Genomic DNA, 27,505 nt, shown 5'->3' with positions numbered 1-27,505 from the left:
AGAGGAGACTCGGAGGCCAATCATGTACGAGTGCGTCCCTTGGGGTTTCTCCCGGAGGGGGAATCAGGGCAAAGTAGTTTCTGCATTTCGTGTTCATGTGGTTGGCGAAAAGGTTGCAGCAAAGCTGGCCCCACATGCGGAATATCCTGTCTATTTCTTTCTAGAGGGACCACTAGTGAGGCAACAAAATTGCTTTGCTCAGCTTGTCTGCTATCACGTTGGATTTCCCAGGAATGTGTGTTGATAACAGAAAGCGCTGGGTGGATGTAGCCCACTGCCATACTCTTGGGGCCTCACAACAAAGGGGGTAGGTCCTGGTTCCTCCTTGTTTGTTCAAGTACCAGACCACTGACATGCTGTCTGTCTGAATTGCAATTGTACCCAGAGGAAGAGTGTCCTGGAAGTGGTGCAATGCTAAAAGTATTGCTCTCATCTCTAGGACATTGATATGCAGATGCATCTCCTGATCGGTCCATGAGCCTTGGGCTGTTCTTCCCTGAAAATGCCCCCCCCCCAACCCTATCAGGGAAGCGTTCGTGGTCACTGTAGCCACTGGTGGGGGTAGAACAAAAGGAAGACGTATCGTGACATGAAGAGAGGTCAACCACCACTGAAGATCCTTTTTGCATGCGTTTGTGATCATTATGAGAGGAGACATTGGGAGCTCTTGGTAAGACCATTGAGTGAACAACAGCCATTGCAGAATCCGCATGTGCATGCGACCTAACAGTATGGCTAATATTGCGGCTGCCATCATGCCAAACAATTTTAGTACTTCTGATGCTGGAGCCTTGTTTTTGGATATGATATTGCAGACCTGCTGACGGAGTATTAAGACTCTTTCTACTGGAAGTCTCAAAGTGGTGGTGGTGGTGTCCAGTTCTGCTCCGATAAAAACGGTATACTGCAATGGTGACAGGGTAGATTTTTCTGAGTTTACTGTAATGCCCAGATGACTGCAGAATGAAAGAGTGGTGTTCCTGGCTTGTATGAATGGATGGCTGGTGGTGGCGGTAAGGAGCCAATAGTCTAGCTACATGAACACCTGGAATCCTAAACGGCTCAGGTGAGCCGTGGCCACTGCCACACATTTGGTGAACACTCTGGGGGCTGTAGTGAGACCAAAGGGCAGGGCTTGAAACTGGTAATGATTGGCCCTCATCCGGAAGCGCAGATGATCCCCGGATGGTCTGGCCATTTTTATGTGGTAGTACACATCCTGAAAATATAATCGAGCACATCCAATTGTCTTGCCCTAAAAAAAAGAAGTATAGACTGAAGCAGGACCATCCAGAACATCTCTTTCTTGACAGATCTGTTTAGTCTGCTGAGGTCCAAATTAGGTCTCCAGTCCCCTGTCTTTTTTGGAACTAAAAAGAATCTTGAATAAGTTCCGGATCCTATCTGGTCTGCTGGGACTGGTTGGGTGACTCTTTCTTAGCAATGATCGGACCTCTACTGTTGCCTGTTCCCTGTAACTGGGTGTAACGTCTGGGATTTTTCTTGTCAGTGGAGGGGGTGTGGTGAAAGGAACGAAATATCCTCTGGAAATGATGCTTTGTACACAGTTGTCATTTATTTTGAGCCAGGAATCTGGATACAAAGATAAGCGACCCCTGACTGCCTCCAGAGTAGGATAGTCAGGCCTCCTTTCAGGAGTGCTGGTAGGGCTTCCCAAAGAACTGATCTGTCGCCCTGGTTTTGCGGACCACCTCTGCTGCGAGGGTGGCATCTTCCATTATTGCCCCCTCCTCTGCGCCTGGAGGGGGTTCATCACGTGTGTCCTGAAAGGCTCCTTGAGTTTTAAGGAACCACATCTTTCCTCCCCTTTGACCCTTGGGGTAGGGTCTGGCAGGGGTGGAAAAACGGACTCCGACGGCAGACAGAGTCTTTCCTTCCTGTTCACAACTGGTCAAAGTTTCCTTAACTTTGGGCCCGAAAAGGGACAAGCCATCAAAAGGGGTGTTGACAAAGGATGACTTAAAGGGCTCTGCAAAGGAACACAAGCACATCCAGGAGGGTCTCCTAAGAGCAATTCCTGTACCCGCTGACCTGCGAGCTCCATCAGCTGCATATGAAATGAGGAGCATGGACGGGTTTACTATGGAACTGAGGGTAGCAAGCTGGGAGGCAACTTTATTTGAAGCTCCTGCAGCTACTGTACCCTGAAGAGCATCTCCGACCTCTTTTAGGAGATATCTTTGAAGTCTAGTAAAATGGGTGAGATAGTGGAGCGAACGCAGTGCAAAAGTCGCTGAACTGTATGTGCGCTTCCCATATCTATCTATGACGGCTAGAGGAGGAAGTTTCCGAAATTTCATTTTTGGTGGCTGCCGCCACCACCATGGCATCAACTGGCACTCCCTTAGTAAGAAAAGATCTGTCCTGGGGGAGGGCAGAAATAAATTTATTAGGCCTCCTGGGGACAGGCTCCATGGTGTCCAGAGACTCCCACGTTCTTCGTGAAACCAGCTGCATAAGCTCATCGAAGGGCGAAGACACCCAAGAGGTGGAGGGCTGAGACCCGAAAGCCTTCAGGAGAACAGACTCGTCTTAAGTAGGTTTGGTGGATTGCTAGTCACCCCTCTGCCTAAGGATTTCTATTATCTCAGCAAATGAGATATCCTCAGAGGGGGACCGTGGGGACCCTTCTGATTCATCCAAGTCGGTATCGGATGTGAGACACTTCTGTAAATGCTTACTCTTACAGATTCTCTTCCTGGGAACCTTATCAGTGGGAGCTTCTGGTGAGGTCTCGGAAGACCAGGGGTCACCCAATGGGGCTTCCTGAGGCTCTGGGTCTCTACGCTTGGCAAGGATCTGTGAAGCAGAAGCAGACACAGGTGCTTTTGGGGAGGAGGTAGCCAGACCTGAAGTAGAAGATGTCTTAGGAAACATAACTCTCCTCATGGCTTCAAAGGCACCTCTGCTCCGATGAGAAGGGACTAACGGATCCGAGGAAATCGTCGATACCCCCGGCAGCAGGACAGTGGGCTCAGAGCTAAAGGTAGGAGCCGAGCTCATCAGAGCCGAAGCCCTGAGAGGCAGAATCGGAACAGACAGATCAGTCCGACTATCCTCCCTGGACCCGACGAGAGAGTATCAGCTCATAGATTCCTCGATCGGCACCAAGGACGTCAGAGTAAATGGAGCCAAGGACACTGGAGCAGGTGTCGGCTCCGAAGGCTCAACGATCATCAAGTCTGACTCCTTCAGCTCCAAAGGACCAGTACGGCTCGGAGGAGGAAATGTAGTAGATGGTAGAAGGGTCTTCAGTTCCAAAGCCGTTTGGGTCAGAGCCAATAAATATTTAGCAAAGACCGGTGCCTGTAAAAGCTTCTGCACCACACGATCCACATCTAAATTGGAAAGGCTTATCAAAGACCGAGATGACTGGATAGAAGGAGGTACAGATTGCAGGAGTGGAGACTTAGGCACTTCGGATACCGGTTCCAGAACCAGGGACCGGCTCCTAAAGGACAAGACGGTCGGTTCTGAGGGCTGTGGAACCGACAAAGGTTTTTTAGATTCCTTTACCTAAGAAGTAGTAGAAGCCTTAGAAGACTTTGAGGATTTGCTAGACCTGTCCTGATCGCTCAAAGCTTCTTGAAAAGATGGTTTGACTAAACTTGTCAATTAACTTTCTCTTTCTCTCCTGGAGAACCCTAGAAGAGAAAGAATGACAAATGGAGCAGCTTTCCTGAAGATGCAATGCTCCCAAACAGTATTTACAATTCACATGACTGTCAGTGACAGACATTTTCTGTCCACATTTAGGACATTTCTTAAACCCTGACTTAGGGTGTTTATCTTTATCCTGGTCAGCCATACTGAAACACACAATCTCAAGAGGGTGCTGTAATGAACAAGACACACTCAAAAAAGCTATCAAACAAACCCTTTTAAAACTATGGGCTTAAAATACTAATAAGCACACGTGCACACTCTATACTACTTATCTAAAACTCTAAAGACTAAAAATCTAAATCTATTCAAAAGCTGTGACAGAAAAAGTCACTATTCAAAGGCACACAACTACTATATAACTACAGTAAAGATTTAACAAGGCCTAAAATAAAACAAGGCCAAGAGAGCTAACAACTAGTTAAGAAAAAAGACACACCAAGGAAAGGGAAACTACACAATAAGAGCTTAGCTAAGTCTAAAGAAGAAATACATCAAAATATTTTTTTTAAGTATTATTATAAATTTGAAGAAAAAAGTTTTGTACTGGCCCGAGCTATGCGAGGAACCTACGATCTACTGCAACGGCAAACTAAATCTGAGGTAACTCTAGGTGCATCATGGGATAAGGACTTGGCCTTGAGCTTTGTAGTAGGCCGACTCGGAGCAATTTGTAAGAATGAACGGTGAGACAAAACAACTTCACATCTGTAGTTTAGTAGTTTGCAGTGACACAGTTCAAAGCACAAAATAAATGCACAAAAGTCCCTCAACTTCTGTAGAAACAAAAAACAGAGGTAGTCACAGACTCAAATGAAAAGCAAACAGCATAAAATAATATTAAACAATAAAGCATAAACTTATAAAAAAAATTGTCAGAAATGTTAACTATGTCAAAACTGCAATGTAAACAAAAAATCATTTAAGGTGCTGAAATACTGCTCACTCAGCTCAAATAATCATAGCTCCGAAGAAGAAAAAATAAAAAATCAGTAACTTTTCCTGTCAAAACTTCCAAATTAAGCTTTTAGTGAACAGAAAAAAAAAAGATGCAATCAATTTGTGGCTTTAGAAGCATGAGGTAAGGAGAGAGACTGCACTAAACTAGCCTTAGTACAAAATTTATTTACTGACCTTTTTTTTTAACTAAGAAAGCCCAACTAGGTAACAAATACCCATTTTCACAGGATGCCTAGTGAGAAAAGCTGAAGAGTTGAATAACAGGAAATAAAACACTAGTACAAATCTAATTATAAAAGCATGTATATACTCAGTTTGACAGTGGAATACAAAGGATGAAATAAAACATAAGGAGACACCAGTGATGTAAAAATAAAAAAGAACTAAAAAAAGATGATTAAATATGACAATTAGTATATACAAAAGTATTAGAGGTATAATCAACTATGATCATAGGATCACAGAAGATAACTAGGTATCGACCCGGAGGTCATTTTAAGCCTAGACATTTCATCCCAATGTAGTACCACAGAAATGCTAGTCAATACCAAAAACTGCATTTAGTGATGACTGCCCATGTCCAGGAGGGTTGCGGCCTCTATTAAGCCTAGACATTTCATCCCAATGTAGTACCACAGAAATGCTAGTCAATACCAAAAACTGCATTTAGTGATGACTGCCCATGTCCAGGAGGGTTGCGGCCTCTACCCTGGTAAGAATTTACAGTGCCCCATCCCAAGGTTCCTCTTAAACAGTGTCATAGAGGTGCTCTGTTTCACACGTACTGGTAGCATTTTCCCTAAAAGCAGCAGTTGCTGGGAGATAAATCTGTCCCTCCAGCACATCCTATTTAAGTTACAGACCATATTTAAGTCTCTGGAATGGGTAGCCCTATTCTCGTTTGATTTACAGATATGCAATAAGTTCATTAGGTTTGGGTCTTGGATTGCTCTGTAAACCAGGCATATGTCTCCCCTAAGAAGTCTATATGATACGGAGTATAGTGACAGGGACTTTAGTCGGTCTGTGTAAGGGTCATGCTGGAGCCTCTTGATTTTCTTTACTAGAAACCTCTGAGGTCTCTCTAACTGCTGCAAGTGCTTAGTACAGTACATGCCAAATGGGGTGTTATACTCAATTATGGGCCACATAAATGCCAAGTACAGGGGGGTTATAACTTCTTTTGCTCTCGAGGTGATGTTTTTACTAATCAAGTGTGCTACATAGAAAGCTTTCCATACTACAGTAGACACATGGTGGTCGAAGTTAAGGTTGCAGTCAATTTGTGATCCCAGGTCTCTTACCACTTCATGGTACTTAACATATTGTTAATTAACTGAACCTCCCAGTTACAAATGACACTTAAGAAAGCATTTAAAAAAAATGCATCCTTACACCAGAACTAGAGAGGTTTGTAAAGATTTTGAACTGATGTGCTCCAATTTAGCAGCACAAAAAGAAAGGAATGGCCAGAGTATGGTTAACAGCTCATTCATTGTTCATGCACCAGCTCCCTGCAAGTGTCAACTTAATACCTTTTCATAATAAAGCTCAGTCCCACTACAAACTAAACAGGAAGGAAAATTCTGCTGCTAAAGTCAAAAATAGGAGTTTGATCTCTACTGCATGTTTTAGTCCCCAAATACAGCCACATAACCGTAAACTGCATCACCACAAAGATAACATGGCCGACTACATTATCATAGAAGCAAAAGTATTACGCTGCTGGAAAGCTAGCAATGTCATGCCTAAGCTTTATGAGAAAAATCAAAATATCCCAGCAAACAACTGGCCCACTGGTCCTCTCAGCCCTGCTCCAAAGGCTGAGGATAGAGAGAAACACCATCAGATATCAAACATTCCGCAACTGTACTACATATCAGCAGATGCTAAACATAGCTCCACTGCAGCCCATGGGAGAGGGTTACTCCCTTTTAAGAAGGACAGATATGGTCCTCAATAGTCTATAAAAAGGATTACATGTCAAACTGGGATGTGTTAAATACATTCAACAGTACATCACTTTCCATTTTTATGCTAATAGGTTATCTACTAAAGGGATCCACTCCTGTGACTGACCATGGTTCATGGACTATCTAACAGAACATATCCTAGCTACAAAATGAGGTAACTGTACTCTCTCACCTAAGGCCCAAAGGTAACAGTATAACTGGGTTCTGTTCTAGGCACACTGATGTTCTCAGTCTATGCCCAACATTTCTGGCAATAATGTAACTTCTGTGAAAAGAAGAATATGCATGCCAATTAACTGCTCTAATACAGCAGACAAGTCTGCTGTTGGGGCACATTTCAGACCATTGAAGGACATAAGAAGATACAAGTACAACCTGTGGGGAGAGGGCGGGTGTTGAAAGGTATAGACATACAGTATGATGAGAAGTTAGGTTAGCAATAATGTAAAGTATTGGTTAATGTAAATTATACAGGCGAAATGCAATGACATAGCTATGAATTGGTGAGAATTTTTTTGAGAGAAGACTTAAATACATGGAGGCTAAATAGAATTCTGACATTTCGGTTGGAGTTATAAACTTTGCCCTATACTTTTTATTTTATTTTATTTTTTTTTGGTTCATAGATTTCAAGCAGTTTTTTGTCTTGACAGCGCAGAGGGTGAATACACAGTAAAACATTCAAAAATGGCCAAAATACACAACTGAAGGTGAACCCCCCCCCCCCCCTAGAAACCAACAATCAGCTAAAAATAAAAAAATACAAGTTTTATACTATATAGGCAAACTAAACAAAAACAAAACAGCAAGCACATTTACAATTCTAAGCAGGGAAAAAAAATCAGGCAAGCAGCAGAATATACTATTTAAGCACTTGAGAGAAAAAAATGGAGGAAATAAAACCCGAAAGGGTTTCTTATCTGAGCTCAGCAGCTAAAGAGATTCGGAGTAAAGATAAGTCTTCCAACAAATAGATCCTTCTCTTACTATGGTACTAAAAAATAAAATGCGCTGTCTATAAGTCTGTTAAGCAGTCCCCCTACTGTCTGGTGATTGGTCCATCACACCCACAGATAGGCAGTGGGAGGGACTTTGACCTTTACTTGGCTGTCAGTGGATGGAAGCAAGGCACTACTACCCAAATGCCAATAAGAAAGTGTATTTGTTGAACATAAACAATTTTTTTTTTTACTTATGGATGATTTTTTTGTTCTTGATATAAAAAGTGAGACACTGGCTTTTCAGGGTTGCGGAACATTCTGAGACAGTTTCAACTTTTCCAGAATATAAAATAAATAAAATAAATGAAGATATAACAAAGGCTATAGCGATACGCAATGCACCTACACATGAAAAGGTTCAACAATACTCATTTATGGGGATAGAATATGAAGTTTCAGATATAAAGATTAAAAAGGATTATATTATGGCAGCTAAGATATATGGTAAGATACTAAACAAAAGACAGCACACAAATTGAGATGCTGGGAGCTCTTGGTTAAGAATTAGATAACAAAAATATAAAGAGTGAAAATGTTTCTAGTCCCTTTTGTTTTACATACAGGTCAGAATTTTTTTTTTTTTTTTTTTTTTTTTTTTAATCAAGAGGAGGAAAAGTTGTGCACCGTAATTAATACAGAGTTGAAAACTTAACTGGAAGGAGAAGAATGCATGAGTTAAATGGTACAAGAGGATTCTCCCTATTGAACAAGCTGGTTTAGGATTACTTGGCTTGAAGGGAAACTTTAGAGCTACACAGTTGAGGCTCATACATATAACACAAGTAGAAGAGCAAGTGGAAAGGCCTGATAATGACACTCGGGGTGGAGAAGTAAAAAGAGAGTAGGATTTCGTATGCAGGTCCTTAAGCAGAATAGCAACCATACAGAATGTTACATTTATAAAGTAGCAGAAATTATTCCAAGAACTAACAAAGCTAACCAGAGAATAGAGAAAGGCGATTCGGACGACAGGGATGACTGCAATAAGGGTTTCAAAGAATAGTCAAGATGAGGCTGGAATTTACTAGAGAAAACTGGCAAAAGAAACACTAACATAGGAGCAAATAACTAGAAAAAGAAAGGTAATAAAATGGGAAGAGGCCAAGAAGACATATGGACTGCAGGCTAGGGTCTGCCTTCCCTATTAAGGATTAATATCAAACTATAAGGCAAACAGAAAGGGGTAGAGGAACGCTAAGTGAAAAACCTGCTCTGGTAGAGTTTTTAGTTGACTCTAGAACAGAAGCTGCTATTAAAAAAGAAGAAGAAGAAGTGGGGTATATAAAATATTGCATGATAACTATAGGAATCAATTAGAGGAAGTTACAAAAGATTAGGAAGAGAGAATGAATAAGCAATAGGAAACAATGAGAGGACATATGTATGTCTTCCAAACATGCAACAAAGGCTACAAGATTTTTGATTTTTCTTGGAAGTGTTTGCATAGGTATTTTTATATCCCGAGCAGATTCCAAAGAAACTTTCCACAAGTAGATGGCAAACGATGGAGGTGCGAGGGGAAGAAAGAGGTAACTGGGAATAAGAAGTTATTTACTCACCATAACATTCCATGTGAGTTGTTCCATCTCGCCTTCATTCTTCACTGATGGGTTCGGAGCCGACCCATCGGCTCCGATAAGGCTGTTTGCAAAGCTCAAGGTTTACCAGTAGCTCAAAGCTCATCTAATGGCACAGTATTTTTTCATATAAGGGGTGGCGTAAGCCACAAAACTTTGGGCTAGGCTTATAAATGCCTTAGGGCAGATAGCCTAGTATAAACCTATGAACCTATGAACCTAAGACCAAGCCCCCTATCCCATGATGCACTGCTGGAATTACCTCAGATCTTGTTTGCTGCGTGTACTACATCCATATAAGAGAACTACCCACCCATAGAGAGGAAGAAGAATTGAGCAACCAGGATGAGACCAGCCTCTAGGTCAACTATCAGCTAGGTGGGGGATGGAGGGAGGGACGTAAGAATGAAGGCGAGATGGAACACCTCACATGGAATGTTATGGTGAGCACATAACTTCTTAATGTGAAGTTGCTCAATCTCACCATTCATTCTTCACTGATAGGTAGCGTCACTAGCACCCTCAATCTCGGGTGGCTCAAGGGAGTACATTCTTCAGGACTGTAGACCCAAAGGAAGGAAGCCCTGTCCCTAGAGGCCTTATCAACTTTGTAATTAGTGACAAAGGTATGAGGTTTAGCCCAAGTGGCTGCAGCACAAATGTTATCAAGGGGCAATTTGGCTTGGAATGCAGAAGATGTAGAAACTGCTCTGGTAGAGTGAGCTTTAATCTTGTGTACTAAGGGTGTATTAGCAGCTGAATAAACAAAGGTGATACAATCACATAGCCATTTAGAAAGCGTTGTTTTAGCCACTGGTCTACCTTTTCTGGCATCAGAGAAAGACACAAACAGCTGGTCTGACTTTTCTAACATCTTTTGTTCTGTCCAAATAATATCTGAGCTGTCTGTGAACGTCAGGTTTGTGCAGCATACACTCTAGTTTATTGGAATGGTTAGGGAAGAAGACCGGCAACTCAATGACTTGGTTGATATTAGATTCTGAACAAACTTTGGGCAAAAAGGAGGGGTTTGTCCTAAGAGAAACTCTATCAGCTATATGCTGATGTCTATCAGCATGAAAAATCAAATAAGGAGGGCTGATAGATAAGGCTTCAAGTTCTGACACTCTGCGGGCAGAAGTAATAGCCACCAGAAATATGGTTTTCCACGATAAAAATTTGGGATCACAAGATGATGCTGGTTCAAACAGGGGAAGAATTATACGAGACAGCATAAAGTTTAGATTCCAAGGAGAATAAGGAGTTTTCACTGTAGGCCTCATGTGAAAGGTTCCTTTGAGAAAGGCCTTGGACAACTTGTGGGACATTATGTTTAGCCCGTCAACTCGGAGATGAAAGTTAGATATAGCAGCCAACTAGACCAGAGCTGTTGCGGCTGCAGCTCCTTTATTAAAGATCATAGTCAAGAATTCTAATATGGACGTCAAGGGGGCTTGATAAGGATCAATGTTCTGCTTAGAGGCCCATATGGAAAATCTCTGCCACTTACTAAGATATAATCTTCTGGTGGACGGCTTATGGGAAAACAAGAGGATCTGCCTTGTCTCATTAGAAAGGTTATGAAGCCTAGCTATGAGGAAAACTGCAGCAGCCAAGCTGTTAGCTTCAGTGACTGCAACGAAGGATGGAGGTCCCCAGATGGATGTGTCAGAAGGTCCGGAACTGGGTCTAAAATCCATGGATCCTTCAAGAGATGAGGATGAAGGAATGGGAACCAAATCTGCAGAGGCCAATGACTGGCTATAAGAATGATGGTCCTTCCCAGTGACTTTGCTTTCTGTAGAAGTCTGGGTATTAGCGGGACTGGAGGGAATGCAAAGAGGAGACCCGGGGGACAATCGTGTACGCATCTCTCGGGGGTTCTTCCAGAAGGGGAATCGGGCCAAAGTAGCTTCTGCATTTCATGTTGATGTGACTGGCAAAAAGGTTGCAGCAAAGCTGGCCCCATTTGCGGAAAATCCTGTCCACAATCTCTTGCTTGAGGGACAACTCATGCGGCAACAAGATTGCCCTGCTCAGTTTGTCTGCTATCACGTTGGATCTCCCAGGGATGTGTGCTACCAACAGAATGCGCTGGGAGGAGACAGCCCACTGCCAAACTCTGAGGGCTTCTCGGCAAAGGGGGGGTAAGACTTGGTCCCGCCTTGCTTGTTCAAGTACCAGACTACTGACATATTATCTGTCTGAATTGCAATTGTCCCTAGAGGAAGGCAGCCCTGGAAGTACTGCCCTCATCTCCAGAACATTGATATGCAGATGTGATTCTTGATCCGTCCATGTGCCTTGGGCAGTCTTTCCCTGAAAATGCCCCCCCCCCACCCTATCAGGGAAGCGTCCGTGGTCACAGTGGCTACTGGAGGGGGTAGTACAAAGGGACGTCCTATGGTTACATGAAGAGACGTCAACCACCACTGGAGATCTCTCTTGCAAGAGTCTGTCATTAAAATCATGTGATTCATTGGAAGTTCCTGATAAGACCATTGAGTGAACAGCTTGAAGAATCCGCATATGCATCCTTGCTAATGGTATGGCCAAGATCACTGCAGCCATCAAACACAATACTTTTAAAACTTCTGAGACTGGTGCTGTCTATCCGTACCAATGAGCTGACATGCTGGCCAAGAAGAAAGACCCTCTCGATTGGTAGTCAGAGTGGTGGTTGAAGTGTCTAACTCTGCCCCAATAAAGGCGATATGCTGCGATGGTGACAAGGCAGACTTTTCTGAGTTGACTGTAATGCCTAAGTGATTGCAGAATGTATTCTCTTACCTGAATCAGTTGATGCCTGGTGGTGGAGGTAAGGAGCCAATCGTCTAGTTATGGAAACTAACCTGGAATCCTAGACGCCTCAGGTGAGCCGTGACCACTGCCATGCATTTGGTGAACACTCTGGTGGCTGTAGTGAGACCAAAGGGCAGGGCTCAAAATTGATAATGATTGGCTCCCAGCCGGAAACGCAGGTGATTTCTGGATGGCCTGGCCATTTTTATGTGGTAGTACGCATCCTTGAGATCTATCAAGCACATTCAATTGTCTTTCCCTAAAAAAGGGAAGTATAGACTGTAGCGTGACCATCCAGAACTTCTCTTTCTTCACAAATTGGTTGAATCTGCTGAGGTCCAAAATGGGTCTCCAGTCCCCTTGTTTCTTTGGAACCAAAAAGAATCTTGACTAAGTTCCGGATACTATTTGGTCTGCTGGGACTGGCTTGATGACTCTTTTCTAGCAACTTGTGGGCCTCTATAGTTGCTTGTTCCCTGTAACTGGGTGGAACGTCCAGGATTCTCCTTGTGGGTGTGGGTGGAGTGGAGAACAGTATGAAATACCCCCTGGAAATAATACTTTGTACGCAGCTGTAGTTTGTTAAATCTAGCCAGGCGTCTGGGTACAAAGATAAGCGACCCCCGACTGCCTCCAGAGCAGGACAGTCGGGCCTCCTTTCAGGAGCGCTTATAGGGTTGACCAGAGAGATTATCTCTGTCACCCTGGTGTTGCGGACTCCTTCTGCCGCGAGAGCGGCATCTTCCATTATTACCCCCTCCTCTGCCCCCAGAGGGGGGTTTCATGTGTGTCTTGAAAGGCTCCTTGGGCTTTTCGGAACCACATTTTGCCTCCCCTTTGGCCTTTTGGGGTAAGGCCGAGTAGGGGTAGAAAAACAGACTCCAGCGGCAGAGAGTCTTTCCCTCCTGTTCACACCTGGTCAAATTTCCTTCACTTTAGGCCCAAAGAGAGATGAGCCATCAAAAGGGGTGTTCACAAATGAAGACTTAAAGGGCTCCGCGAAGGAACACAAGCGCATCCAGGAATGTCTTCTTAGAGCAATTTCTGTACCCACTGCCCTACTCGTCCCATCAGCTGCATATATGAGATGCATGGACGAGTTCACAATAGAATTTAGGGTAGCAAGCTGAGCGGCAACTTTGTTGGAAGCCTCTGCAGCTACAGTACCCTGAAGAGTATCTCCCAACTCCTTAAGGAGATCTCTTTGCAGTCTGGTGAAATGGGTCAAATAGTTCAGTGATCGGAGTGTAAATGTCGCTGAACTAAACATGAGTTTCCCATATCTATCCATGATCCTGGACTCTCTGTTAGGAGGATGGATAGACGAGAAAGTCTCAGACATTTCCTTTTTGGTGGCCGCCACCATCACCATGGCATCAACAGGGATTCCTTTGGACAAAAAGGATTTATCTACGGGAGCAGAAATAAACTTATTAGGCCTCCGAGGGACAAGTTCCATGGACTCCAGTGACTCCCACGCCCTCAGAGACATCAGCTGCATGAGCTCATCGAAGGGCGGAAACACCCAAGAGGTGGAAGGTTGAGACCTGAAAGCCTTCAGGAGAAGTGACTCGTCCTCAGTAGGGCTTTTGGACTGCCAATCACCCCTCTGCCCAAGGATTCTGAGTATCTCCGCAAAGGAGATATCCTCAGAGGGGGATCGTGGGGACCCTTCTGACTCATTCAAGTCAGTGTCAGATGTCAAAGACTCCTGTGGGGAGTCCATGTGTCTCCTCTTGCACAATCTCTCCCTGGGGACCTCATCAGTGGGAGCCTCTGGGGAAGTCTCGGAAGAGCAGGGGGCGCCCTGTGGGGCTACCTGAGGCTCAGGGTCTCTATGCTTAGCCCGATGATGGAGTCAGAAGCGGACACAGGCGCTTTGGGGGAAGAAGAGGGCAGATCTGGTGTCGAAGATGTCTTTGGGGACAAGGCTCTCCTCATGGCTTTGAAGGCATCACAGCTCCGATGAGAAGGAGTCGACGGACACGAAGGAACCGCCAGCCCCTCCCGCACCGAGGCCGTGGGCTCCGAGCCAGAGGTAGGAGCCGAGCTCATCTGAGCCGAGGCTCCGATAAGTCGGTGCGACTATCCTCTCAGGACCCGACAGGAGAGTGTCGGCTCCTAGAGTCCCCGGTCGGTGCCGAGGACATCAGAGTAGATGGAACCGAGGATACCAGAGCAGGTCTCGGCTCCAAAGGCTCCAGGATCAGCAGGTTGGCCCCCGCCGGCTCTGAAGGTCCGGTACGGCTCAGAGGAGGAGCAGTCAAATCCGGGGTGGTGGTCTTCGGTTCTGATGCTAGGGTCGGAGTAGACAACAATTTAGCAAGGCCTGATGCCCATAAGAGCTTCTGCACCAATCGGTCCATATCCAAATCCGAGAGGCTGACAGAAGACCTAGAGGAGTGCACCAATGGTGCCGATTGAAGGAGTGGAGAAGCAGGTCTCTAAGATACCGGCTCTAGAACTGTGGTCTGGCTCCAAAACTAAAAGACACTTGGCTCCGAGAGCTGCGGAGCCAATGTCCCGGAATCCTCCACTTTTTTAGACTTTGAATCTTGGAGTCTCCTGAAGATTTCAAGACTTGGAGGACTTGCTGGCCCCATCCTGGTCATTCAGAGCTTCAGCAAAAGGATGCTTCAGCAACCCTCTATCAACAAGTTTCCCTTTCCTCTCCAATAAAACCCTCGAGGAAAAGGAGTGGCAAACACTGGAGGACTCCTGCAGATGTACAGCACCTAAGCAATAAACGCACTGAACATGCCAATCCGACACAGACATCTTTTGCCCGCAGTCTGGACATTTCTTGAATCCAGACTTTGGGTGTTTGTCTTTGTCCTCAGACATATCCAAGAAAAATCCGTTTAGGCTTAACACTAGAAACAAAGCCACACAAGCCTAAAGAAAGCCTAAATAAGTAACTCAGTTAAATCACAAAAAAACAAGTCTAGGCTCAAAGTTAACAAGCCTAGAGAAACAGGTAACTAGCCAGAATAATTAAGAAAACACACACACACTCTAAACAATGGCCCAAGGGCCAACACTGGATATATATATATATATATATATATATACACATACATATATATATATATATATATATATATATATATATATATATATATATATATATATATATATATATATATATATATATATATATATATATATATATATATATATATATATATATATATATATATATATACATATATATATATATATATATATACATATATATATATACATATATACACACACATATATATATATATATATATATATATTACATACACACACACACACACACACACACCAGTATATAATTAGAGAAACAACCAGGCTAAACACAAGGCCACTACAGCCAAGCTAAACTATTTAACAAGCACACGAAGGGAAGAGAGATTATAGGAAACTACAGAGACTACGTTATGACTCATCTATGGAATAATACCAAAAGGTACATCAAATATTATAGAACAACTTGCGAAAAATGCGTTTTTGGCTCGAGCAAAATTGGAACCTCTGAGATAAATGCCATAGCAAACTAGATCTGAGGTAATTCCAGCAGTGCATCATGGGATAAGGGGCTTGGTCTCGAGCTACTGGTAAATCTTGAGCTTTGCAAACGGCCGTATCGAAGCCGATGGGTCGGCTCCGAAACCATCAGTGAAGACTGAACGGCAAGATTGAACAACTTCACATCAAATGTTTGGGAGTGTAATGACTTGTTAGACTTTTGGTGAGAAAACGGGTGTGACTAAGGAAAAGATTTTTTTTGAGCTAGGACATAGGATATGAATTGCCTCAACATATTACGGCCTTGATAAGTTTAATTCTGGTTTCTGCAAAAAAAGCAGTTGCTAGAAAATGGAAATCAGTGTATAAACCAAATGTATCTGAAGGAGTCAATACTGTAACAGAGATAAAAGAACTGGAAGTGAGATCTTTAGAAAAGGGTTGAAGCAAACTACATACAAAAAAATTGAAATTGTGAGAACAATACAGAATAATGTGGTGAAGGAGCGAGGTTTAAGGGAAGTAAGGAATTGAGCAATTTATGTAATGTTGGATTGATAATTGCACAGAGAGAAATACATGTGATAATGTTTGTAACTGTGAACATGTTAATATTTTCTTTTATATAAATATACGTTTGCCTGCGTCTTAAATGATAATTCAATAAAGGTGTTAAAAATACTTGTTAAATTACCTATTTAAAAATGATGTACAACTATGGCAAAACATTCAGATGAAACTGCTACAAAAAGGTGTTAAACTATGAATATGCCAAAATCCTTCAGGAATCACTGAACAGGGTGTGTAATATAAATACACAAGTTAGTAGTCACAGGACAACGACATCCCACTAATTCATAAAGACAAAACGTGTTGTTTTAGAAAAATCACACTAACAAGGACAGTAGTCAATTTAACTGGAAGTATTTCTGTAAAATATGACAAATCATTCAAATAATGCCCTTTCTTTGAAGTGGTGCAATCCTCGAGAAGGTAACATTTAAGGAAGGGAATGTGGGGGAATTGTATCCGCTTCATTAAAAAAAAAAAAAAAATGCCTAGTTTGTACCACTTTGAAAGCAGCATTTTCAATTAAGTTGTCTTACTTGATGAAACTGCTCCTGATAAAAAATACAAACCTTGAAAAACAAACTTGAAGACATAAAGTAAGACAGGTACTTACTATCTTAAGAAGCCAAGCCTTAATACTTCAGTGGTACCTTTTAGCCTTTATATTTTTCAAATGAATAACCCAGAAATGAGCCGAAAAAGTATACTCTGGGGCAATTACAGGTTTTCCCCATCAATGAGGGATTGGGGGTACCGGGATTAAATTTGCGGTTACCCACTCATTCATCCAAATTATGTCTGAACAGAGTAAGAGAAGTACTTGGAACACTGTTCTATAGAAGCAATATTCTCTGTGACATATAACTATGTGGGGGGGGGGGGGGGTATGCTTACCAAAGGATACAGTTATACACTGTTTGGCATTTAGTTTTATCCCCTTGGATGTATACCGAATCATGAGACAATTTCTTACAAAGCTCTAGAAACAATACTGCATAAAATGCTTAATTCTGATTTTGTAAGTTTACTTAAAAAAAAAAATCACAATTAAATTAACAGATTCAGGTATTCTACTACAGCCTATCAAGGAGTATGGGTATTCTGTGTGGATTACACACAAATGAACCATGTAAACATGAAAAGTTGCACAGTTAAACAAATCTAAGAAATGACAAGCCCGACTTATAAGAAGAGACTTTAGGCCCTAAATACATCTTTGTTAGTGTAAAAAAAAAATCAGGAGGCAACTTTAACATCATCATGTACAAGGCATGTTGTTTGAGGCAGGACTTGGGTTTAAAAGAAAACTCAAACATAAAAGTAAGACCTTTTCATCATGACATATTATATAATCACCAATGTATCAAAATCAAGCTAAGTGAATTCTTGTACTACAAAAAACAAAAAGGGTCATCATAGGGACTGCCATGGCAACAATAATCTTTCAGTCTTCCAGTTCTTCTCTCAGAATGGCGTTTGGTAATATGTTACATCAGAGAAACAAAAAAATAAATAAGACCCTTTTCCTCTATTTATTTACTCATTTATTTTGGTAACATCAACAAACTTTCCCCTAGGACTCCTTCCTTGTCACACAGTGGAGCATTTCATCAGACCAGTCTTGTCTCTTGGGATGAGACTACCTCAGGTCACTGGACTATGAATCATGCCACTACCGGAAAGAGGCGTGGAGACAACATGGCCATCATACTGTTGGCTAAGCTGGTATTTTTTTTTAAATAGACGCCAATCGTACCACCTACATACTGACACTTTTTAAAAGCCACTGCCTACAATCAGGCATAATGTAGGAATATCCTTGTCCCCCCTCTTTAAGTGAGGAATGCTAACCCAAATCTTCCTGTAAGCCTGACCCCCAGTCTCCACCTAAATGCAAAGAATGGACTGCCACACCAACATGTCACGTCATCCCACCTCTAAACAGTAATGAGCAGGAATGGCCCTGTCATTCCTCTCCCCACTTGTCAGCTACGGCATGCACCTGAGCTGTTAAACAAACTGTAGCTAGCTGGATCATAGTCAGGGTTTTAAGCCTCTATGCCAAAGGAAGATGGATAACTCTTCTCCATTTACTTAAACAGTGCTGCAAGTCACTGTTTTTTTTTTTTTTTTTTGCTGACCCATGACTCAGTATGAATGTATAACAAATCACAGAATCCCTATGCTGCAAGTGTGACAGGCAAAAAAAACATAATCATCGGGTTGGGGGAAATAGGTTAAAATGTGTGCATATCTTTTGGCAAATTACAGTGCAAGTCTACACAAACAAAAAGGCTGTACATGGCCAATGCCTTTATTTCAGCTATGTAAACGATTTACTATTGAAGAGAACACAACAGAGAGGAAGAACACATTTATAATAAAACCCATCTGATGCAAAACATTACTACACTATACAAATTTCTTTCGTATGCAAGGACCCTCTCACTTGGTAGCACACCTGTATAAAATATGAAAGGGTGACTACCATTTTTACTGCCTGTTCTCTTCAAAAAAACATACCTAGAAAATCTTGGCAATCTTAGTACTACACAATAAAACTCCAAACATCTGCATTAGTAGTCATCAAAACTGGGGATTTCTCTTTAGCAAGACTAACCAAGCTTTAAGAGCAATGAACAGAATTGTTACATTCTGTCTTCATTACTGTGTTATACGCAGAAAACAAAAATTATAGTGTGAAACTGAAATTTCTAATTGTTTCCACCTCATACTACTTACAGTCCGTGTTTGCTTCTCTAAAGACAGGAGGGTCTCGATAGCTTCTTGTAGTCGTCCATCCTAGAAAAAAAATAAAACTGTCAAAAAGATAGTAGTTCCATTCTATGACCCAATATCCAGCTCTAAAATGCCTGCCTGTCGCAGACAAACAGGTGCATCAACTTTTTATATCTTTTTTTTTGGTAATATGAATTTATTTATACTTATTCCCTGATTTCCAACATCATCTTTCTCACTTGCTGCTACTCTGGTAATCCTAATACTGCCTCATAGAAATTCCATTTTCTGTTTTCCAACAGCAAAACATGTTGTCCTAACCTCAGGAAAGAAGCAGGAATAGAGGGAAATTATCACTGGTAGGTCTGAGCAGTAACAGGGGCAATTCCTGTTAACTCCTCCCACTATTATTTTACCAATTAGCTGAGAAGTAATGGATAGACATGCTCCTGCAATCTTGTACTTGACATTTGCTGCAAATACACTTGTCTGCAGCAACCACCTTATTTCCATTAGGTATAAGGCCAAAATAAGTTGGCATCCCCGCCCCCAAGAATGGCAAGCTTGCCAGTGGCCACTCAGTGTCCCATACATCCCTGTCCCTAACAAATCCATACAAACATTTCTGAACATATGGGAATATAAGACATGATAAATCACACCGAGGAAAAATGCTTACTTAGCAAGGTCAAATCTATTCTGCTAAACAGACTAGGCAACCTATAACTAAACAGTGGCATAATATTTAAGACATAAGGAAATAAATAAGAAAGTACAATAATTTCTCTCAATGTTTATATACAAGTACGTGCATACATTTGTTAACTGGGAGATGGGCTGCAAAAGGTATCTTTTTAGCCATGACCCAAGTCCAAAGGAACAGAACATAACAACTCTGCATACTTAAATCACAAATGAAGTATCAAAGGTAGCAAATATGTTTGTTAAAATTCTTCTTCTTCTTCTTTCGGCTTTTCCGAGTTAGGGGTCGCCACAGCGGCTCATCTGTCCGCTCATGACTGGCAGTGGAGTTTTACAGTGTCGAGTTGAAAGCCCGGCACCCAACCTTCCACAGAAGGCACACACACACTCTCACACCTAGGGCCAATTTAGAGTGTCCAATCCAGCTACTGCATGTCTTTGGGATGTGGGAGGAAACCGGAGCACCCGGAGGAAACCCACGCGACCACAGGGAGGACATGCAGACTACGCACAGAAGGCACCCCAGCTGAGAAATGAACCTGAGAACCTCTTGCTATGTAGCGACAACGCTACCCGCTGCACCACCGCCGTGGCCGCCCATGTTTAAATATATCAAGAAGTTATGTACTCACCCTAACGTTCGATGTATGTAGTCCATCTCACCTCACATTCGTACTTGTGAGTTCGGAGCAGAATATCTGCTCCGACTCGGCCAACTTTTCTACTAGCTCGAAGTCTCTCATTGGCTGGGCCAAGCAGGTATCCCATGCCGCACTGCTCCATAACCCCAGATCTAGTTTGCTGTGAACCCCACAATCACACCTCATGCATAACAACAACCCAATAAGGTAAAACACTATCAAGGAGGGTAAGAAAAAACAAACCACCACTGAAGGGTACTCTAGTACCAATCCTAACCTCCAGATCCTCCAGGAAGGGGGCAGGTGGGAGTGTACGAAAGAATGTGAGGCGAGATGGACTACATATATCGAATGTTATGGTGAGTACAAGTCCAATCTCGCCTACATTCTTACTCGCGGGACAGCGTCCCCAGCACCTCTATCCTGGGAGGCTCAAAGGAAGATACTCCTGGGGACTGTGGAAGCAAAGGAAGCCCGGCCCCCAGAAGCCACGTCCAGTTTGTAATGAGTAATAAAAGTGTGAGGGGAAGCCCATGTGGCTGCAGCACAAATATAATCCAAAGATAGTCTGGCATGGTATGCCATAGATGCGGAAACAGCCCTAGCAGAATGAGCCTTGACGGGGAACGGTAGAGTTTTTCCTGCTGAAGAATAAATAAAGGAAATACAATTCGAAATCCATCTGGAAATGGTAACCTTGGAAACAGAGGACCCCGCTCTATTTTCTGAAAAGGAAACAAACAATTGGTCAGATTTTCGTAGGTGTTTGGTCCTGTGTAAATATAATCGCAATTGTCTGTGCACATCCAGTTGATGAAATCTAAACTCTGCCTTGTTCGAAAATTGAGGGAAGAACACTGGCATCTCAATAGACTGATTGAGATTAATAGTAGATGTAACTTTGGGGAAAAAAGACGAATTAGGTCGAATAGAAACTCTGTCCTTATGAAAAATCAAATACGGGGGTTTTATGGAGAGGGCTTGAATTCCCGAAACCCATTTGGCTGATGTATTGGCTATTAGGAAAGCTGTTTTCCAGGACAAAAACTTTAACACGCAGGTGGCAGCCGGCTCGAAAGGTGGGGAGGTAAGGGCTTGCAAAACAAAGTTTAGATCCCAGGGCAAAATAGGTTCTGAAATAGGAGGTCAGAATAATAAGGTGCCCTTTAGAAAGGCCTTACAAAGTTTGTGGGCCATAAGGGAAGGCTCATAGGAGGTATGAAAACTTGAAATAGCTGCCAACTGGACTTTAATGGTGGCGGGCGCAGAGCCTGCTGAAAGAGCATGGACAAGAACTCCAAGACAGCAGAAATTGGGGCTGTGTACGGGTCAATTCCTTGGGCATGAGCCCAAACCGAGAATCTTTTCCATTTGCTGGAATAAATCTTCCTAGTCGAAGACTTATGAGAGGAAGATAAAATGTGCACAACCTCAGGTGAAAAACAATGGAGTCTGACTAATGACGGAAGTGGAGTAGCCAGGCTGTCAACCTGAGGGTCCGCAGGGATGGGTGGAACTGTCCCGACATACGTGTCAGTAGGTCTGGAACTGGGTCCAGAATCCAAGGAGTATCCACAACGAAGGGATGGAGAAAGGAGAACCAGACTTGGCGAGGCCAGTGTGGGGCAATTAGAATCATCTTGCTTCCCAAGGATAGGGCTTTCTGAATCACTCTTGGTAACAGAGGAAACGGAGGGAAAGCATAGAGCAGACCGGAGGGCCAATCGTGGACTAGAGCGTCTCTGGGCGATTCCCCCTGTGGGGGGATCAGGGGATCAGGGTGAAGTAGTTGCTGCATTTGGCATTGACGGGATTGGTAAAAAGGTCGCAGCAAGGCTGACCCCACCTGTTGAATATCTGTTCCGCAACCAGAGGGTTCAGGGACCACTCGTAAGGCATGAGAATAGCTCTACCCAGCCTGTCTGCAATCATATTGGCCTTCCCCGGAATGTGCGTTGCCACTAGGAACCGTTGGGAAGACACTGCCCACTGCCACACTTGCATGGCCTCTCTGCACAGGGGGTAAGATCTGGTCCCTCCCTGTTTGTCTAGATACCATACAACGGACATGTTGTCCGAGTGTATCGCAATTGTCCCCAGAGGGAGAGAGCTCAAGTGCCCGCAACGTCAGTAACACCGCTCTCATCTCTAGGACATTTATGTGCAGATGTACCTCGCGATCTTGCCACGTGCTTTGGACCGTCCTGCCAAGATAATGCCCCCCTCACCCCATCTGGGAGGAGTCTGTGGTCACTGTGGCAACAGGTGATGGAGGAACAAACAGTTTCCCCTCGTCCAGATTGGTAGAGCATAGCCACCAACCGAGATCCTGTTTGCATAGGTCTGAGAGTAGGATCTGGTGGGAAAGGGGAAGTTTTTGGAGAGACCAATGGGTAAAGAGAAGCCATTGAAGAAGCCTCATGTAATCTCGCTAGAGGCACTAGCATAATGGTGGCTGCCATGGTGCCCAAAAGCTGGAGAACCCATCTCGCTTGTACTTTACTGAGGGGTAATAACACGTGAACCTGATTCTGTAATACTCTGATCCTTTTGTGCGGCAAGAAGGGCCGCATTTGGACGGTGTCTAACTCTGCGCCTATAAACGTGGCATGCTGTGAGCCACAAAAGCTTGAACAAACTAGCGAAAACACAAAATGCGAAGACCAAGCACAAGAGACAATCAAGTAGCAAAAAATGAAGACTGATTTATTTTAAGCGCTTTCCCTGGCTTGGATGAGTAGATGCCTGGTGGGGGCGGTGAGGAGCCATTCATCCAGGTACGGAAACACTTGGAATCCTTGACGTCTCAGGTGAGCTGTCACCACCGCCAAACACTTGGTGAACACCCTGGGGGCTGTGGTGAGACCAAAGGGCAGGGCACGAAACTGAAAATGACTGGCTCCCAGCCGGAAGCGTAGGTGACTCCTGGATGCCCTGTCCATGTTGATATGATAGTAAGCATCCTTGAGGTCGATGGAGCACATCCATACTTCTTTTTCCAGCAACGGAAAAATGGACTGAAGGATGACCATTCGGATCTAGAATGGGTCTCAGGTCCCCGGTCTTTTTCGGCACCAAAAAGAGTCTTGTGTAAGTCCCTAATCTGATTTGGTCTGAGGGGACAGGTTGGATGACTCTCTTCTTTAGCAGCTTTGAAACTTCTAAGGCTGCGTTATCCCACTGACTGGGTGGAACGCCCGGGATTTTTCTGACTGGAGGGGGGGTCTGACGAAAGGGGAATGACATAACCTCCGGGAACTATTCGTAACACCCATCGATCCTGAGTGATGCTTTCCCAGGCTTCAGGGTATAACAATATGCGACCCCCGACTGGCTCCGGAGAAGCACAGTCAGGCAACACATCAGGAACGATGGTAGGAAGAACCTCAAAAGGAATCACGGTCACCCGAGTTGCGGGGCCCTCCTCTGCCTCTAGGGCGGCGCCTTCCTGAATAACCTCCCCCTCCTCTGCCTCTGGAGGGGGACTCACCTTGTGCGGCAGGGAAAAACTTCTGCGACTTTTTGAACCACATCTTCCCACCTCTCTAAGCCTTGTGGTAAGGCCTAGAGGGGAGGGAAAAATGGACCCCTACGGCAGACAGGGTCTTTCCCTCTTGCTCACACCTGGTGAGGGAGTCTTTCACTTTGGTCCCAAAAAGCTTGGACCCATCAAAGGGATTGTCAATGAAGGAAGACTTGAAGGCCTCCGTGAAATGACACAGGCGCAACCAGGCTTGCCTCCTGAGAGCTACTCACGTACTGGCTGCACTACTAGCCCCCTCGGCTGCATAAGATATGAGCCTCATGGACGAGTTGACAATAGAATTGAGGGTAGACACCTGACTGTTAACCGTGTGCACTAATGCCTCAGGTACGTTACCTGCTAGAGAATCTCCTAACTCCTTGAGGAGATCTCTCCGGAGCCAAGTAAAATGACAAAGGTAGTTCAGTGACCATAAGGTGAAGGTCGCTGACGAAAGGGTACGCTTCCCGTACCGGTCCATGGTCCTAGACTCCTTGTTAGGAGGATGGATGGAGGAAGAAGTCTCGGCTACTTCCTTCTGTGTGGCCGCCCCCACCACCATGGCATCTACAGAAACCCCTTTGGACAGAAACTCTTTCCCCGGGGGAGCAGAAAGAAACTTATTGGGCCTTCCGGGTACAGGTTCCACCGAGTCAGGATTCTCCCACACCCTTCAACAGATTCAATCCAAGAGCTCGAAGGGTGGACACACCCAGGAGGCGGAGGGTTCAGCTCCAAAGGCCATGAGGAATACAGACTCCTCCTCGGAGGGGGTTTTGGAAGGCCAGTCGCCCCTCTGTCTCAAAATCTCCAGGATGTTGGAGAAAGAGACCTCATCAGAGGACGACTTGGGGGACCCCTCCGACTCCTCGAGGTCGGTATCAGAAGTGAGAGACTCGTCCTGGGAGTCTATGTGCTTCCTCTTGCACGTCTTCTTTCTGGGGGACACAGACTCTGGGGGGCCCTCAAAGTTGGGGACCACTCATAGGGGTATCCCCAAACCTTTGGGCTCCGCCATCTACGGATAGGGGGACGTCAGAGGCTCTAGCCGGGGTGGATGGGGACAGAATGACCGATCCGGGTGATGTAACTGATGATTTGGCCGGTGCGTTTGCATGGCCTCGAAGGCCGATCCCCCCAAAACCCGAGGACCGACGGGCCTCCAAGGCCATGGTCGGGGTCCCCCGAGCCGATGCGCCGAGAGGGAGGCTCGGAACAGATAGGTGTCCCGAAGTATCCCCCTCGGGCCCGACTGAGGAAACCCAAGTGCTGAAGCCTGTGGAAGGAGCTGACAGGGTCGGAGCAGACGTCGGGACCAATAAACCCTTAAGGGGTATCGGCGCCGGCGCAATAACATCACTCGGAGCTGAGCACTCCGGCTCCGAAGACAAGGAAGTGCTCAGAGGAGGAACCAACAATACAAGCATCAGAACAGGCTCCGGAGCCGACTGGGTCGGAGCCGAGAATAATTTTGCCAACACCGGCGACTGCAGGAGACTCTGTACCACCCTATCTACATCCAAATCAGAAAGCCTGGAGGATTTGGAGGACAGGGATCTCCTGTCAGGAGAGCCATGCCTCTGAATAGGTTCCAGTAAAATAGAAGCCAAAGTAGATTCCAGTACAACAGATACCTCTCCTGTGGCAGCGAGGACATAGGAGCCGAGGAGGTAGAGTCAAGTTTAGCAAGTTTCTCCGGCGGCTCCGAAGAAACAGACGGAGCCGGAGATCTTTTCTTCGCCTTAGAAGCCTTAGACTTGGACTGAGAACCAGAAGCAGAGTCCAAACACTCCTCAAACAAAGGTTTCATGAGTCCCTTCAATATTAGTTTATTTTTTCTCTCCTGGAGCACCCTCGGACTGAAGGCGTGACAGAAGCTACAAGACTCTTGCAAATGAATTGCTCCTAGGCAATAAACACATACGGAATGTCCATCCGTGATGGACATCTTTTAACTACACTTGGAACATTTTTTTAAACCGGAAGGTTTATGTTCCTTCTGCTCCTTAGACATCTTGTCACAACAAGACCACTGAACAACGTAGCAAGGCGGGAAAACTACAGATCACTGTACCACAGCAACCAAAGAACCTCCAAGTAAAACGGTTCTTTACTACTCACACACACACCACAACAAGGAAAAGATAAAGAGCTAGCTAGCTCTAATAATCAACAAAAACCTAAGCAAAAAGCAATACACAGAAAGGAGGACTAGGTCCTCTAACTCAAATGGGCCTAGCCCACCGGAACAGTTAGGGATACCAACTACTCACAACTAACACACAATAACCAGCAACAAGAAGAAAATAGCTATTAAGACAGATTTTGTGTTGAAATTTAACAATTTTCTCAAGAGAAAATGAAAAGGAGAAGGTACTTAGCCACAGCCAAGCGAGACCACGTCCTAGCTACACGAGCGGCAAACAAGATCTGAGGTTATGGAGCAGTGCAGCAAGGGATACCTGCTAGGCCCAGCCAATGAGAGACTTCGAGCTAGTAAAGTTGGCCAAGTCGGAGCAGATATTCGGTTCCGAACCCACGCGTAAGAATGTAGGTGAGATTGGACTACATAACATCACTTGTTTTACCTGAAGGGACAGGAAGCACTACTGAAGCAGGAAGTACAGCTGTGCAAGTAAATTTTACCTAACATATGACGTTCAAATGATCACTGCTGCAGTAGCCTATGCTATATAGATTTTATCCTGCATAGGGTATTACCCATATAGCTTAGGCTACTGCAGCAGTGATTAATATGAAGAACATCTGTAATACATATACAATCATTATAACAACATTTAATCTTCAAGTATTTACAGTATACTATGAATTGATATTTAGGAGGATGGGAGAGGGATGCTGAAGGGCTCTAGGAAGCAGACAATAAATGGTGGGAAATGATGTACGAGCAAATGCTTGGGAGAATCTTGACAGTTCTGAATGTCCAGACTTTTAAAATGGAACTACGGTAGGTCAAAACGTTAGGAAGAATAAAGCTCAACAGTGAAGAAATTATGCTAGAGGGTAGGATTAACCAGTGGATGGTTTGAGTTCCAACTTCACTAGGCAAGTACTATGACTGCTTGTTCTCCTGTGACGAGACTTATATGTAGTTTACTTATACTCCCAGGTTTAACTTTTGACCCCCGAATGTGCTGGGAGTACATGCTGCCTGGGACAGGCTGTGAGCTGCATATAGCAGTTTGCGAATACAGCATGTAAGTAGAAATCAATCCCTATGGCAACTGGGAAGCAACTCAGCACTGCTTATGGGGACACAATAAAGTCACAGAGCTGGCTAGGTGACTATATTGCAGGACTTGAGTGACTATGGTCTGGAAAACAATATTCTACCCAAGGACTTAGTTTGTCAGGACTTGGTTTCAGAGTGTTCGGAAGGTACGAAGTAATTCAGTTTTTTCATTTTTGGTTTCTGGCTCACTATACCTCTGAATCACTAGGCTTTTGACAAAGCCACTAACTTTAAACACTGAAGCAGCAGACGCAATTAGTACTCCACTTGGCACACTGTTATTCGTTCAGCTGCAGCATGGCAAAGAAAGTACAGTTGTGTACACTTATCATAAATGTAGATGTTCGAGTGTATTCATTGTTGCAGTCATCACACATTTGGGTTATCTGCCTGCAGGTAGTTCTCAGGCGGCCTGAATACCAGAGTCTTGGATTCCTGCATCGGATGCTCTCTCTTCTTCCATGATGTCAGGTCGTCAGGGGTATAAAAAAATGCAGCCGACACCATTACATCAGTTTTTCTTGCCCCAGATGTCAGGTGCCCCCACAATGGGAAGCAATTACA

General features: G+C 44.2%; 1 protein-coding gene across 1 annotated transcript in view; it reads right to left on the bottom strand.

The window, feature by feature from the left end:
* Positions 1-27,505, bottom strand: part of PSMD12 (proteasome 26S subunit, non-ATPase 12) — a 694,608-nt gene that overhangs the window by 544,378 nt on the left and 122,725 nt on the right. Inside the window, exon 2 of the mRNA XM_044085094.1 lies at positions 18,826-18,885. Coding sequence (XP_043941029.1) covers positions 18,826-18,885 — 60 coding nt within the window. The remainder of the gene's footprint in view (positions 1-18,825; positions 18,886-27,505) is intronic.

Source organism: Protopterus annectens, chromosome 10.part0 (assembly GCF_019279795.1).
Source record: "Protopterus annectens isolate FY-2018-M chromosome 10.part0, PAN1.0, whole genome shotgun sequence".
In the NCBI taxonomy this organism is placed as follows: Eukaryota; Metazoa; Chordata; order Ceratodontiformes; family Protopteridae; genus Protopterus; species Protopterus annectens.
This window is presented reverse-complemented; position numbering and strand designations above follow the sequence as displayed.